The 14,073-nt window shown below is 50.2% G+C and overlaps 1 protein-coding gene across 2 annotated transcripts; it reads left to right on the forward strand.

The window, feature by feature from the left end:
- eif2ak4 (eukaryotic translation initiation factor 2 alpha kinase 4) lies at positions 1 to 14,071 on the forward strand. 2 transcript variants are annotated; one of them, XM_057011789.1, is made up of 39 exons: positions 1 to 374; positions 458 to 573; positions 928 to 1,030; positions 1,110 to 1,283; positions 1,534 to 1,614; positions 1,697 to 1,848; positions 1,924 to 2,024; positions 2,099 to 2,256; positions 2,342 to 2,880; positions 2,999 to 3,114; positions 3,241 to 3,395; positions 3,459 to 3,892; positions 3,976 to 4,048; positions 4,121 to 4,210; positions 4,284 to 4,406; positions 4,482 to 4,586; positions 4,708 to 4,771; positions 4,844 to 4,923; positions 5,004 to 5,105; positions 5,177 to 5,227; positions 5,321 to 5,557; positions 5,760 to 5,835; positions 6,129 to 6,250; positions 6,476 to 6,525; positions 6,709 to 6,877; positions 7,313 to 7,429; positions 7,743 to 7,808; positions 7,907 to 8,077; positions 8,165 to 8,299; positions 8,415 to 8,522; positions 8,771 to 8,899; positions 9,994 to 10,080; positions 10,605 to 10,717; positions 10,810 to 10,868; positions 11,037 to 11,134; positions 11,449 to 11,517; positions 12,095 to 12,139; positions 12,673 to 12,788; positions 13,738 to 14,071. In XM_057011789.1, exons 1-39 carry the CDS (start codon positions 246 to 248, stop codon positions 13,793 to 13,795), a joined length of 4,971 nt encoding a protein of 1,656 aa, XP_056867769.1. In that variant the 5' UTR covers positions 1 to 245; the 3' UTR covers positions 13,796 to 14,071. The 2 variants fall into 2 exon arrangements, with proteins under 2 accessions (XP_056867769.1, XP_056867770.1); XM_057011790.1 differs by having other exon boundaries at positions 205 to 374; positions 928 to 1,025.
- The last annotated feature ends 2 nt before the right edge of the window (positions 14,072 to 14,073 follow it).

Consider the following 14,073-nt stretch of genomic DNA (forward strand, 5'->3'; position numbering starts at 1 on the left):
CGTTGCAAGCGCGACAAAGTTAGCTGACTGCGTTGTGGTCGCGTGTGCCACAAGATAGCAAGAAGCGCGTACTTAATGCAATCAAACTACTTCTCATGCGTCGCCTTATCTGTTAAATTCGGGGGGGAACGTGGCGGGGTGCTGCGTGAGAGCGCAGCGTCGGAGCAGCGCGCCGAAGCGGAGCTTCTTCCTCGTTGTCCGGACGCTGTGCGTGTGACAGGACGAGGCTTTTGCCATGTAGAAGAATGAGCAGTCAGCTCACTCCAGCGGACAGGACGGACGAGCGCACCACCCAGCAGGACAACGAGCTCGAGGCGCTCGCCTCTATCTTTGGAGATGACTTCCAGGATCTGCGAAACAGCGACCCGTGGAAGGTAAGGCTAGCTGAAGCCATTAGCACCGCGGATGTGTGCGCAAATGTTTCGGGGAGACTTTAACAGTGGGTGTGTGTTTGCAGGTTAAAAGGCCTCCGGAGGTGTACCTCTGCCTGCGGCCCAACGGGCTGAATAACGGCCAGGGTTGCTACGCGACGGTGGACCTGCAGGTCAAATGTCCACCTTCATACCCAGATGTGTGAGTGCAGAACCCAAATGGCCTTTTTCATCCCCTTTGCAACGCAAATAGGATGCTGCAAAACTAGATACTTCCTGGTTCTCCTGTATATGAGCTTTAGCTGCACATTTTAAAGTACATATCAAAAAACAGAGAGCCTAAAGCGCAGAAATCAATGCAAAACTCGGGCATTAAGGTGTATTTCAGGATACTGTAATTATTGTCAGTATCCTTATGAAAAACATAAACAATTAATATTGTCATAAACAAAAGCAGTTGACTATTGAGTTATAGGGCTGAAAGCTAGATATTGATCTTTACAGGAATAGTTGGCAGTGCTGTGTGATGGTAATGTTTCCCGTTCGGTTCCAACAGGCCTCCAGAGCTGGAGCTAAAGAACGCCAAAGGTCTGTCCAATGAAAAGCTTCAGAACCTCCAGAGTGAGCTCAACAAGCTGGCAGCGTCACGATGTGGTGAGGTGAGGACTCCAACACAAACACAGATAAGTTATATAATAGACAGGCTTGTGTTTTAAGCTTACCCGCTGGTCCGGCCAGGTGATGATTTACGAACTAGCGGACCACATCCAGGGGTTCCTCAGTGAGCATAACAAACCCCCACCGCGTTCCTTCCACGACGAGATGCTCAAGAACCAGCAGAGACAGCAGGAGAAACGAGCACAGGAGGAGCAGCAGAGGATGGATCAGCTGCGCAAGAAGGAGGAGGAGATGGTGAGATAAGAGATTAAAAAAAAATACAAGTGATGGATTTAGTCTGAGGGTTCGATAGAGTGCAATTATTGAGATCACTCCAATGAGAGGAAACGCGCCACTTGTCTCCCTCTACTGGCAACGAGGGGAATTACAGCAGCTAATTGATATTTTCTCAATGAGGTTATGTGCAGTCTGTTTTCACAAGAACTGACTCTTGCGAGTTGCAATAAGGCGGAAGGGGAAAGTTCAAATTTTCTTTTTTCTTTAGGAAAAAGAAATCATGGCTGAAATCCAAAGACGAGAAGAGGAGAAACGGGAGGAAAAGCGACGGAAGGAGATGGCAAAACTGGTGTGTGTGTGCTGCACTGTACCGTGACGCCGCCTTATCAGATGCAGCGTATTTTACCGTTTGCTGGAACTCATATTCACAGGAGAGACTTGAGAGTATCGATCAGTCATTAAGTGCAAACTCCAACCTGCTTGGAAAGAGCCCCCCCACACCTGGAAAAACTCCCCCTGAACTGACCGATGCCAGGAAAGCAGTTGGTAACCGCCGTCGGACTACCTCAAACTCTCGCCACAGGTACACGGCAAACAGACGGACGGCGACGCTGACTCTGGTAAAAATACTGACCTCGCCTTGTGTTCGCGTCCACAGACGCGATACGTGTAACGAAGACACCCATCGTTTGCAAGAGGTCCTCCACTTCAGCAGCAGCACGTTTGGAGAGCTCCTCGTTCACAGAGGGAAGAGTTTAGGTGAGACCTGCTCCAGGTGGCGCCGTCGGTCTACAGCCCGGCCCGTTTGACACGTCCGTACGCTATTCTGACAGGTGTGAGCCAGCACCTGGGCCGCGATGTTTACAACGGGTTCGAGACAAACTCCGGGGAGTTTGCTGTGATTTATGAGTGGACTCTCCACTGGAACAAGAAAATGGGCAAGTTCTTCACCACTCAGGAGAAAGCCAAAATTGAGAGCTGCAAGAAACAGGTCAGTAGAATAATGTGCCATTGTTATTATTATTATTATTATTATTGTGAGGTATCGCTGTTCGTTAAACCTGTGTGTTGGGCAGATCCACGCAGCAGAGAATGAATTTAACTCCCTCTTGAAGTTGAATCATCCAAACTTGGTTCATTACATGGCGCTGAGCACCACGGAGAAGGAAGACTGCCTGGTGGTGAACCTGCTGGTGGAGCATGTGTCCGGCACCAATCTCAACCAAAGCTTAACCACCCACGGGCCGGTCCCCCTGGACAAGCTGTGCCACTACACAGCCCAGCTGCTGGCGGCTCTCGACTACCTTCACTCCAACTCGGTGGTCCACAAACAGCTGTGTGCGTCCAGCGTGCTGGTGGACTCCGAGGGCACCGTTCATCTGACTGATTACAGCCTGTCGAAGAGATTCGCTGACATCTGCAAGGAGGACATTTTTGAGCAAGCCCACGTGCGTTTCACGGAGGGCACGGCCATGCCGACTAAACTGGGCAAGAAGGGGGACGTGTGGAACCTGGGGCTGATGCTGCTGGCTCTGAGTCAGGGGAAGGAGGTGAAGGAGTATCCAGTGACGGTGCCTTCCAGCCTGCCTCCCGATTTCCAGGATTTCCTCAACAAGTGCGTATGGCTGGAATCCTGCCTTGTTGCTTTTCAGGCCATTTATTCTGATTTTATCATGATCTGTTTCTGGTCTGTGCAGATTATTGCAGGGTTGATTATTGTGTCTTTGTTTCAGGTGCGTCTGCCTGAACGACGTGGACCGTTGGACACCTCAGCAGCTCCTGGACCACTCTTTTCTCAAGCCGCCATCGCCTAAGAACCTACCACAGTATCAGGAAGCCAGCCCAGAAGGTGATTTATTTATATATCTGTTTATAGACCTTGTCAGTAAATGTGCATACATTCTTTATTAGAGGAAATCATCTGAACAAAAAGTAAAGCCTCACCTTGGTCCTGTGTGATTTGGCCTCTCCTCAGATCTGGCCGTGGACTTTGCTTCGACAGTCATTCCAAGGAGTCACATCCTCGATGCTCCCTTCATCTCAGGGGTGCAGAGGCAGTTTTCTCGCTACTTCAACGAGTTCGAAGAGCTGCAGCTGCTTGGAAAGGGCGCCTTTGGTGCCGTTATCAAGGTATGAAGATGTTTAGCTGCACTAGAGGAGCAGCTGGCTCTTAAACCTCTGTTGTTCCTCCAGGTTCAGAACAAACTAGACGGTTGCTATTATGCCGTGAAGCGCATCCAGGTCAACCCGGCCAGCAAACATTTCCGCCGAATTAAAGGCGAGGTGACGCTGCTGTCCCGCCTCAACCACGAGAACATCGTCCGCTACTACAACGCCTGGATCGAACGACACGAGAAGCCCTGCACCGGGGTGCCGAGCAGCACCGACAGCTCGGAGCCGCAGAGCCCTGACAAGTCTCCTCACGGCAAAAAGCCTCCACAGCGCCTGAACGAGCTGGGCCTCCCCGACAACGTGGAGGACGCCGCTCCGCCTCCCGCCCTGTCCAGCTCCGTGGAGTGGTCCACCTCCATTGAGAGGTCCTCCAGTGCGAAATGCAGAGGACACCAGTCGAGTGATGAAGAGGATGAGGAGGAGGAGGAGGAGGACGTGTTTGGTGCTTCATTTTTGTGAGTTTTGTGAAAAAATGAATTTCCATTAAGGACTCTCCTGGCTTATGTCACCATTTATAAAACTGTATCTTTCCATTAAGGCCATCGGATAGTCACTCCAGGAGTGACATCATCTTTGACAACGGCGACGAAAGCCCAGATGAGATGTCCCAGGTTGGAGTATTTTCTGTTTTTCAACCCCCCGTAGTTATGTCATGAAACCTGGAGCTAGGTTTGCTCTCACAGGTCGAGCCGAGCAAAAGGCCAACCAGCGACACTGAAGAGACGACGGACTCGGAGAGTTCGCTCCTCGTAGCACATTACCTGTACATCCAAGTAAGCTCGATCCCCGTGCTTTGACCTCCTGCCGTGGCCTCGGTCTCTAATGCAGCTGTTCCCTGGCGAACAGATGGAATACTGTGAAAAAAGCACTTTAAGGGACACAATAGATCACGGGCTGTACCAGGACCAGAACCGCTTATGGAGACTCTTCAGGGAAATCCTGGACGGACTCGCTTACATCCATCAGCAGGTCTGGGTCTACACGCACCTTTAAAGCTGTCAAAGAAGTTTTTATTCACCCACAATTTCATGGTCTGTGTTTCAGGGTATGATTCACAGGGACCTGAAACCTGTCAACATCTTCCTGGACTCGCAGGACCACGTGAAGATTGGAGACTTTGGCCTGGCTACAGACCATCCTGCTAGTGTGGTATGAGGATCACATCACTTGTTTAGCTTCTAAACATGCTGGAGGTTCACCTTTTTTTGAGATTTGCTCCAATAAAGTGATAAATGTGATACAAACCCATGGAGAGATTTTTGTTACTCAGGCTGCAGGTAAATATGAAGTGGAAGAGCACAGCACAGGATTGGTGCCCAAATCAGACCCAACAGGTGAAAGCGGTTTAAAAAACACTCTTTGCTGTGCAAACTCTCTTCTGACCCTTTTATGTGGTTTTTCTACAGATAACATGACAGGTATGGTTGGCACTGCCCTTTACGTCAGCCCCGAGGTTCAGGGAAACACCAAAGCCACCTACAACCAAGTAAAACTTTTAATTGGTCTCGAAATAACTCCACATTTTCAGATTATGATGTTCATTCTCCATGTTTCCCCCTCTGTCAGAAAGTGGACCTGTTTAGTTTAGGCATCATCCTCTTTGAGATGTCCTATCGGCCCATGACCACCGGCGCCGAGCGGATTTCTGTCCTGGGCCAGCTTCGTGGGGTAAGTCCATGTTCTGGACCTGAAACATTCTGCATTTATCGGGGAGTTGAGTTTCTCTCTCCTCTCCACAGGAGCCCATCGTCTTTCCTCAGGACTTCTGTACCAATGAGATAAGTACGCAGGTAAGGAGCTGCGGTTAACTTCATCTTCCTCACTCTCAAAGCTTCTGTTTTCTGGCACCAGATTGCCCTTAATATCTTCTGTGTTCCTGTCAGATGAAAGTGATCGAGTGGCTGCTGAACCACGACCCAGCCCTGCGGCCCACCGCCCAGGAGGTGCTGAAGAGCGAATTGCTGCCTTTGCCACAGATGGAGGAGTCTGAGCTTCACGAGGTGCTCCAGCACACCATGGCCAACGTCAATGGCAAAGCCTATCGCACCATGGTGGGCCAGCTGTTTGCCCAGGACATCTCTCCTGTCATGGACTACACATATGATATCGACCTGCACAGGGTACGACCAGCATCTTTTCCACAGACAATTTCCGAAAACGAGTTGTTCCCGCTTTGACCATTAGGCGTCGCTGTAGCCTAATCTCTGCAGCAGCCCTCTATTCTGCCTGTTTTCATCTGTTCTGTATAATTGATCCGCCTGTTAGTGCTTTTTAGATGTCACATGGTCTCTCAAAGGGGCTGATTATTTTGTCTCCCTCCAGGGCAACTTCAGCTTTAACGGTGCAAAATTGCAGCAGCATGTGCACGAAACAATCATAAGGATCTTGAAGAAGCACGGTGAGTACAGGAAGCCTAACTGTTGCGTGCGCGCACATGTGGCGGCTGCTCTTTATCGACGCTCCCCTGCAGTGCGCTTGGACCCATGACCTACTGTAGATCCGTCTCAGGGACGCCAACATCTGCTCCAGTTAACCGAGCTAAACAATAAGTTCACTGTTGAACAGGTGCCGGTGTTTTTCATGCGCACACCCCCGATGGCATCCAGATGTACCTACTTGTTTATTTTAGGATTGTATCTGCTCACATGTGGGCTTGGTTTTATTTTAAATGCGTGCAATGTTGCTCCACAGGTGCGGTGCGTCTCCAAACCCCACTGCTCTTCCCCAGAAACAAGAAGCTGTACGATGGTAGCGAGCTGGCTTGCTTCATGGACCATAGCGGAATGCTGGTTACGCTGCCTTACGACCTGCGCGTGAGTCCACCCCACACGTGCGCACGGAGGCTAATTATACAACTATTTGCATCGGCACATGCAATCGCAGAGGGAGGCTGCAATCAGCAGCAGCCTTCGGTTCCTGCTGCCGCAGGAAACGGAGGACAAAATGGTTGTTTCCCCGCTGTGATTGATTACAGCCTGCTCTGCTGTGACCTCACTGTTTATAAAGCCGCACGCTAAACGTCTGCACTCTCACTTTAGATGGCGTTCGCAAGATTTGTCGCTCGCAACAATATCACCCACCTCAAGAGGTACAGCTCTGATGGTTATTTCTAAATAATGATGCCAGACAGGAGTAGTTTGGGTTGCCATGTCTGATTTAAATTTTTGCTGGACAATAGTAAAAGAACACCGCCGCTATTTAGTTGTTTCGCCTTGAATGCAAACGTGGCCTCGGGTTGGGAGTAAACGCAGGCCTCTCTGGGTTTCTCCAGGTATAGCATCGATCGCGTCTTCCGCCCCAGGAAGCTGGATCGAGCGCACCCCAGGGAGCTCCTGGAATGTGCCTTTGACATCATCACACCCGTCACCAACAGCCTGCTCCCTGACGCCGAGGCCATTTACGCCATCTCTGAAATAATCCAGGAATTCCCCATCCTTCAGGTCACACATTATAACTGCCTGCTTTGTTTTTTTCTGGATGCCAGTTTCATTGTCCCGCACTTCCCCGTGGCGCCCCCCTTGTTTTTTCCGCTTTGACGCATACTTGACATACCGAAGTATGCCTGACAAATTTCACAGGATTTGATATTTACATATTAAATCTGTTATCTGCAACCCTCTCCACTTCCTGCCTACCAGCACAGTCCACTTCCTGCGCAGGCTGGCGCCTCAGTGCAGCGCGAGCCTCCACTCACAAGCCTGTGCACGCGTTCCACGAACCCGTTCAACTCTGGCCTCTGCCTCATCCCTCGCAGATCCTGTTTCTTATCATTTTTGTCACGTCTCTCCTTGTGTGAAAGCTTTTAAGCGTGTATGAGTCAAAGAGAACGCGAGGGCGGCGGATGGAGCCTCAAAGATGTGTTTGTGTGACTGCAGGAAAGGAACTATCACATTTACCTGAACCACACCAGCCTGTTGAAGGCCATCCTGCTGCACAGCGGGATCCCCGAGGACAAACTGAGCCAGGCCTCCATTATCCTGTGTGACTCCATGGTTAGTGCATGTCACACGGGCTTCACAGATGTTTTCCACGCTGCACATCTGTTGCTGACAGGCTGTTTTGAATGTCAATAACGTCTCTGCAGGATTTATGTAACCGAGCCGTGATTGATAGAGCAGGTGTTGCTCTTAGAACGGTGATATGATTAGTGGAAGTCAGAGAGCTGCTACAAGGTGTCATAAGGGTGCAGAGAAGGCACGGGGACTGTGCGCGCGCACGTTTGTGGGATGCATTTCCCTGTTGGGGGTAAATGCTTCTTTCAAATGATCGCAACTCTTGTTAATCAACACTTCTGTTTTGTTTCAGAGCGAAAAGTTGACCAAACGTGAGGTGGAGGCAAAGTTCTGCAACTTCTCACTGTCGACCAAAAGCGTAAGCGCCCCCGCCGCCACGCCGCCCCCCTCTGCAGCAGCGTTCCGACCCGCGCTAGCTAGAACGTTCACGTCGATGTCCTTCCCTGTCGCGTGCAGTTGCAGACGTTGTACAAGTACATCGAGCAAAAGGGGGAGCTGCAGGACCTGCTGCCGCTGCTGACAACACTGACCAAACACAAGACGGCTGTCAGTCAACACGCCAAGCAGGGGATCAAGGACCTGGAGGAGGTCACGGGGTTGCTGAATAAACTGGGGGTGAAACTGCAGGTGAAGCAGGATTGAACAACAGCTTAAAGTGTGTGTGCGTGTTTATGTTTTCTCCACCTTTTTAACCCAAATCCAACCCACCAACAGGTGGTGATTAATTTAGGGCTGGTTTACAAGGTGCAACATCACACAGGAGTCATCTTCCAGTTTGTGGCTTTTATTAACAAACGCAAGAAAATGGTGGCGGATATCATCGCCGCCGGAGGACGCTACGATCACTTGGTAGGTTTTGTCACAACTCGTCTGTGTGTCTGTGTGTGTGTAAGATGTTCTGTCAAAGTGTGCCCAATATTTCCGCCCACTCGTGTGTGATCTGAGTTCAACGCTGCACTTGTAGATTGTGGAGTTTCGAGGTCCAGCATCTATTGTACCAGTCCCCTCTGCAGTGGGAGCCAGTTTAGCCCTTGAAAAAGTCTGTGTTGCCCTGGCTGGCATGGAGGAGCCAGTAAGACACACACACACGCACACACACACACACGCACAAAGCAGTGTCACATTTATCACTGGCTTTTGACAGCTGGTTCCACTTTTAGAATCACGTTAATAACGACTCTCCGAGTAGCCGTTAATGATGTGGAATTATTTCGGGAGGTGCATTTTTCATACTTTTTGAACCTGTTCACCCGACTAGTTTATTAAAGCAACCCTGCTCATTTTTTAAGCTACTGCTTAGCTTGCGCGTTCTGTTTTCAGCCTTCGGTGAGTTCCTGCGACGTTCTGGTGGTCCCGGTCGGACATTCTTCAATGACCAGAGCCATTAATGTTGTCCAGAAGCTGTGGAGCACCGGCATCTCTGCAGACATCACCTACGACGTCTCACAGGTGAGCAACCCACAGTCGACTTACCTTCCATGGAATTTTACCATGTTTACTTTTAGACTTTATTTAAGATGCTTTTCAGTCTCTTAGGTCATCTCTTATGTATCAACTAAATAAATAAATAGACACTTTCGAGTGTCTGACTTCCGGAGCCCCTTCTGGTCCTTTTGTAATCCTTTATTACCCTCAACCCTCCTCTAGGGGGCAACACTTGGCTTCCGTTCTGGAGGAAAGAGCCCCTCGTTTGTCAGCAGCAGGCTTATCGTGATCGCGTTGAAAATAGTAAACAACCCTGAGAACGGGCTTAATTCTGCGGTCTTTCGGAAAGAGGATTACGAGCCGCGTTGGGACAATTAGGGTGGGTTATTTTCGCAATAATTAACTCTTCTGTTTGGTAACATTGGCGTGATCCCACTCAGGAGCACGGTGGCGTGATGGAAACGGACTCGCACATTCTCCGTGTTTATGGGACAGACGGGTGTCAACCGTCTGTTTGTGTATCTCAGTTGGTTCAAGAGCCGTCATTGTCTCTCAGCCGGCTCAGCGCACGAGGAAATCTGCCTACTTGGTTTTCCCGTGTTCTTAAGAGCAGCTCTGGAAAGTTGGTGCTTGAACACAACAGCCTTTGCTTTGTTGATCATGTGCACTCGACAAGCAGCAGGATGTTGGAGAACATGGCGTTCCACCCTACACACCCATCACGCCCCCACTCATTCGCCGCCCTTTCCAGTTTCCAGAACAACGTACAGCTTTAATTCACCCTCTGGAGACGTTCCACATTTGCAGCTTTTATTAACCAAATATGGCGTTCCGCTCTGCTGATCCCACCAGATCTGCATCGATCTGACACCAGTTGACCTTCTATTGACGAGGCAGAACGGCGTGCGCGGACTGAAGGAACCGCCAGATGGAGTTGATCAAAACATAAACGCCCCTCGCTTCAGTTCAGCCGATTGATCACTGAACCGCCGTCGCCCTCCCATTTTTCCTTTTAGGCGCCACGTCCCTCGCTTTAATGAGCTAATTCTAGCGTCAAGCTTTCGGGCCTTTGACACCTCTGGACCACGTCACCTTCATAACGCTTTTGTTGTGTCTAGTCTCAGGAGACGTTGCTGGAGCACTGCAGGCTGGCCGGCATCAACTGCACGGCCCTGGTCTCTGACAAGGAGGGCAGCTACGTGAAGGTAAACGAGCCCGCCGTGTGTGTGTGTGTGTGTGTGTGTGTGTGGTGCGGTGTGTGGTGTGAGAGTGTGAGAGAGAGTGTGTGTGTGTGGGTGTTGTGTGTGTGTGTGAGAGAGAGTGGTGTGTGTGAGTGTGTGGAGAGTGTGAGTGTGTTGTGAGAGAGTGAGTGTGTGTGAGAGAGTGTGTGTGGAGAGTGTGTGTGTGAGAGAGTCTGTGTGTGAGAGAGAGTCTGAGTGTGTGAGAGAGTGTGAGTGTGTGAGAGAGTGTGTGTGTGTGTGAGAGAGTGTGTGTGTGAGAGAGAGTGTGTGTGTGTGTGTGGAGAGAGTGTGTTTTGTGTAGAGAGAGTGTGTGTGTGTTGTGTGAGAGAGTGTGTGTGTGTGTGGTGAGTGTGTGTGAGTGAGTGTGTGAGAGTGAGTGTGTGAGAGTGAGAGTGTGTGAGCGTATGAGTGTGTGAGCGTATGAGTGTGTGTGTGTGTGGTCTACGACTGTGCTGAGCATAAGTTAAAGCAGTCATTTGTGTCTCCAGGTCAAATCCTTCGAGAAGGACCGACAGTATGAAAAGAGGATCCCCGACTGGGACTTGGTGGACCACATCATCCAGAAGTGTCGGAACAAATTCTTTGAGGAAAGAAACATCAGGTAAAGAGACCTGAGTTGTGAGGAAGCGGCCGAGACGTCTGTGTAACACGTCGGAGGCGTGGTTGTGTAACGCTGCCTTTGTGTGCCGGCAGAGAGGTCCCTGACAGCATGGCCCTCCAGAACCCTAAAGGATCGCTGCTCAGCTCTTCAGGTATCCCGCTCACTCCATATTGGCCCCAAAAAGTCTCCCATTAGGGAAAAAGATCGGAGCTTTCTGCCCGTTAGCTGCTTGTAATCAGCCACACTCAGTTAGTTACTTTCATAACGACTTTATGGGATGGAATCAATCTGTAAATGTGTGTTTTTCTTTTGTCTCCAGGCTCCTCTGAACCACACGGCAGCAGCAGCATCGTGAACGTGAACGTCATCAGCCCGGAGAAGGTGTCGGCCAGCGTGCGGCGGCGCTACGAGACTCAGGTTTGTGCTGCACACACACACACACACACACACACACACACACACACACACACACACACACACACGCACACACACGCAGACTGCAGGGTCGGACCTGGGAAACACCGTGTTTAAGGGAGGGTTTAACTGCCAGGTCCCGCCTCCCCCTGACCCGCTGACCCGCGGCGCCAGTAAAGGTGTTTTGGTCCCGGGCCCGTCGCGTCCTCTCATGTTCTCGTCCCTGTTGTAAACTTTCCAAGGGCACAGCTGTGAGGCGGCTCGTGAGCGGAGCGCCCGTTCCACCGCATCACGCTGTGATCGATTCTCTTTTCCAGATCCAGACCAGGCTGCAGAACCTGGGAAGCAATCTGCAGAACAAAAGCAACGACATCGAGGTTCTGGCTGTAAGTCCCTGGTCTTTTAAGGCCCGTTCATGTTGGTGTGTGAATCATAGACCCCCCCCATCTGGGCTGGAACGGCTCACGTGTTCTGGAGGTCAGAGAAACCCAGATAGTCCCAGTATGTTTACCTTGATTCCAGTAAAGAGTTGGCTCAGAGGGCTCCGTTTCCACGGATAAACCCAGGAGAACGTTCCTGAGATCATTGTGAAAGCGCAGTTCTTAGAAATTCCTCCATAGGCCTGAACAATAAAACCATAAACACTGTCCAAACACGTGTGTTCAGTCCTCCCATCAATCATTGGGTTTGTTTACGCAGCACAAACGCCAAAGTGCAAAAATAAACACTGTATATGAAATAAATGGATAAAGCCGGAGCAGCAACACAATAAACGAATTAAAGAGACCAGAGGAAGCAGAACTCTGACAAACCCTCCTGAGCCGCTGGTTATTGACAGGTGGTAAAGCGGCCACAGGTTAAGGCCCGATCACACCTTTGTTAGACGCTGCAGAGCTTGTGGGCCGGGCCGAGGAAAGCTTCTCCTTTATCTTTTATGACCTGTTCTTGTTGTGCGTTCCGCAGGTGGACCTGCAGAGGGAAACGCTGATCAACTTCCTGTCTTTGGAGGTTAGTTTCCGCGCTGGACTCCATCCAGGCCGCCGCAGAGTTAATAAAAGGCTCCGTCTCGGGAGGGAAGGGAGGGAGCAGGAAGTGGAAAAAACAGGCCGTAGGGGTCAGGATCCCAGACAGGAAGTGGGGATCCCGTCTCCTTCCTTACAGTCGGCCTGATGAGGAGGGAACTGAGGGAACACCCCTGCGTTTCTGCTAAACACGCTGCAGTTAACAAAGGGAACTCTTGAGAGGTGTTAATAATCACATTCCAAACTCCTGACCGTGTCCCAGCCCATAAAAATTATAGTTCCACAGAGCACAGGTTTGAAAAACAAACTCTAATTATATTTCGCGGAGAAAGGCGAAAACGCTCCTAACGGCGGCGTTATATAAGCAAACTCTTCACTTCATAAATGAGCGGCCCACCTGTACAGTATGGACCTCCTGTTCCAGAACCCACCACAGAAGAGTGTCGGGAAAGGCCCGTCCACCCATCGCAGCATCACCCCCCACTCTTTCCCACTCTCTTTCCCACTCTCTCTTCCCAGTTTGACAGTGAATTCCAGTTCGACAGCAGCGTGAAGACCCTCCTGTCCCGGCTGCCCAAGCAGCGCTACCTGAAGTCCATCTGCGACGAGCTGCACCGCTTCAAAATCGCCAAAAAGTAGGTCGCCTCGCATTGATGATGCACCCGAGGGTCAGGAGGAGATCCTGGGTGGGTGGGGAATGTTTAAAGACGGGGGTTTGTTGGGGTCAACAGTCCGTTCAGTCCATCAGACTGTTTGAAAGGTGCTTAATTAGTGCTGATTTACTCCGTAAGACGCCTGTAATTCCATATTTCTCACTCTGTTTTCCACCTTTTCTACCTCCGGTTGACTTTTGTTTCACTTTCCATGAAATTGAAACTTGAGGCAAACGGCGGAATACATTTAAAGAGCCCTTAAGAGAGGCAGGCTCTCCTTTTACGGGCCCCCGCCGCTCCAGAACTGCGAGCGAACCCTCGCGCCCCAGGTGGAACAGTGACCGTCCTTCAAAGGGAGCCGGTAGGAGGATAACGACCGCCTTAAAGAACCTTAAATCCTCCACTGATCCCGTCTCCCGAGGCGAATTCTGCCGTGGGATTAGCCTTTTTTGGTCGTCTGGCGTCGGCCCCTTCCACACCCTCGGTGATTGATGCCCAGAACACCAAAGCACGACTCGGCCACGCCGCTCGTGTGTTTCCAAACTTAGCAGAAGAATGTCGTTTGTGGAGGGCCGCTCGCCCGGACCCTGTGAGGGATTTAGCGGATTTTCAGTTTTTTGAATGAAATGGTACCAATAAATAAAATATCAAAGCTTTGTGACTTCCTCTTTGCCTCTCCAGAGCTGGTTTCAATTTCCTCTCTTCACTGTCTGTTCTCTTGGCCGTTTAGCAGCCGGTGAGGAGGGTCTGGGCTGGTGCACCCGCCCGGAGTCGCCACGCTCTCCTTTAGATGTTTGTCCACAGGTGTTATTTGTTCTTAGCAGAAATATTTGAAATAAACCTACCGCTAAGCTCATGTGACACCTCGGGAGCTATGCTAGCAGCTCTGTGCTAGCATGTTGTGCTAACATATTTCTTATTTCACCCGCAGGGTCGGCGTGGTGGTTCTGTACAGCTACAGGGACGACTACTACAAGATCCTGGTCTGAGCCCCTGATCCTGATCCAGTGTTCTTCGACCTACTGAATCTTTCAGACTGGAAGAAACCAGAGCTTTTTTTTTTTTCTATTTTTTTTTTTTATAAGGCTGAATTTAGTTTTCACAAAAGTCCTTAAAAGTTGTGATTTTTATTATTTCTCAGTTTAGACGGTTGCTGAACTTTTAATGCCTTAATAGATTGATAGATGTTAAGAGTTTGTATTGGAAGTGCAAGTTTTATATTTAGCGATGTGACAAAAAGCAGAAATAAAATACTTTTCTACCCACT

The sequence above is a fragment of the Takifugu flavidus genome, chromosome 16 (genome assembly GCF_003711565.1).
Source record: "Takifugu flavidus isolate HTHZ2018 chromosome 16, ASM371156v2, whole genome shotgun sequence".
In the NCBI taxonomy this organism is placed as follows: Eukaryota; Metazoa; Chordata; class Actinopteri; order Tetraodontiformes; family Tetraodontidae; genus Takifugu; species Takifugu flavidus.

Bases quoted from the DNA above. Each gene is read 5' to 3' on its own strand.
- eif2ak4 (XM_057011789.1), top strand. From the start codon at position 246: ATGAGCAGTCAGCTCACTCCAGCGGACAGGACGGACGAGCGCACCACC. The intron at 4,407-4,481 runs GTCTGGGTCTAC...TCTGTGTTTCAG, and splicing joins TCGCTTACATCCATCAGCAG to GGTATGATTCACAGGGACCT. The intron at 8,300-8,414 runs GTAGGTTTTGTC...CTGCACTTGTAG, and splicing joins GAGGACGCTACGATCACTTG to ATTGTGGAGTTTCGAGGTCC.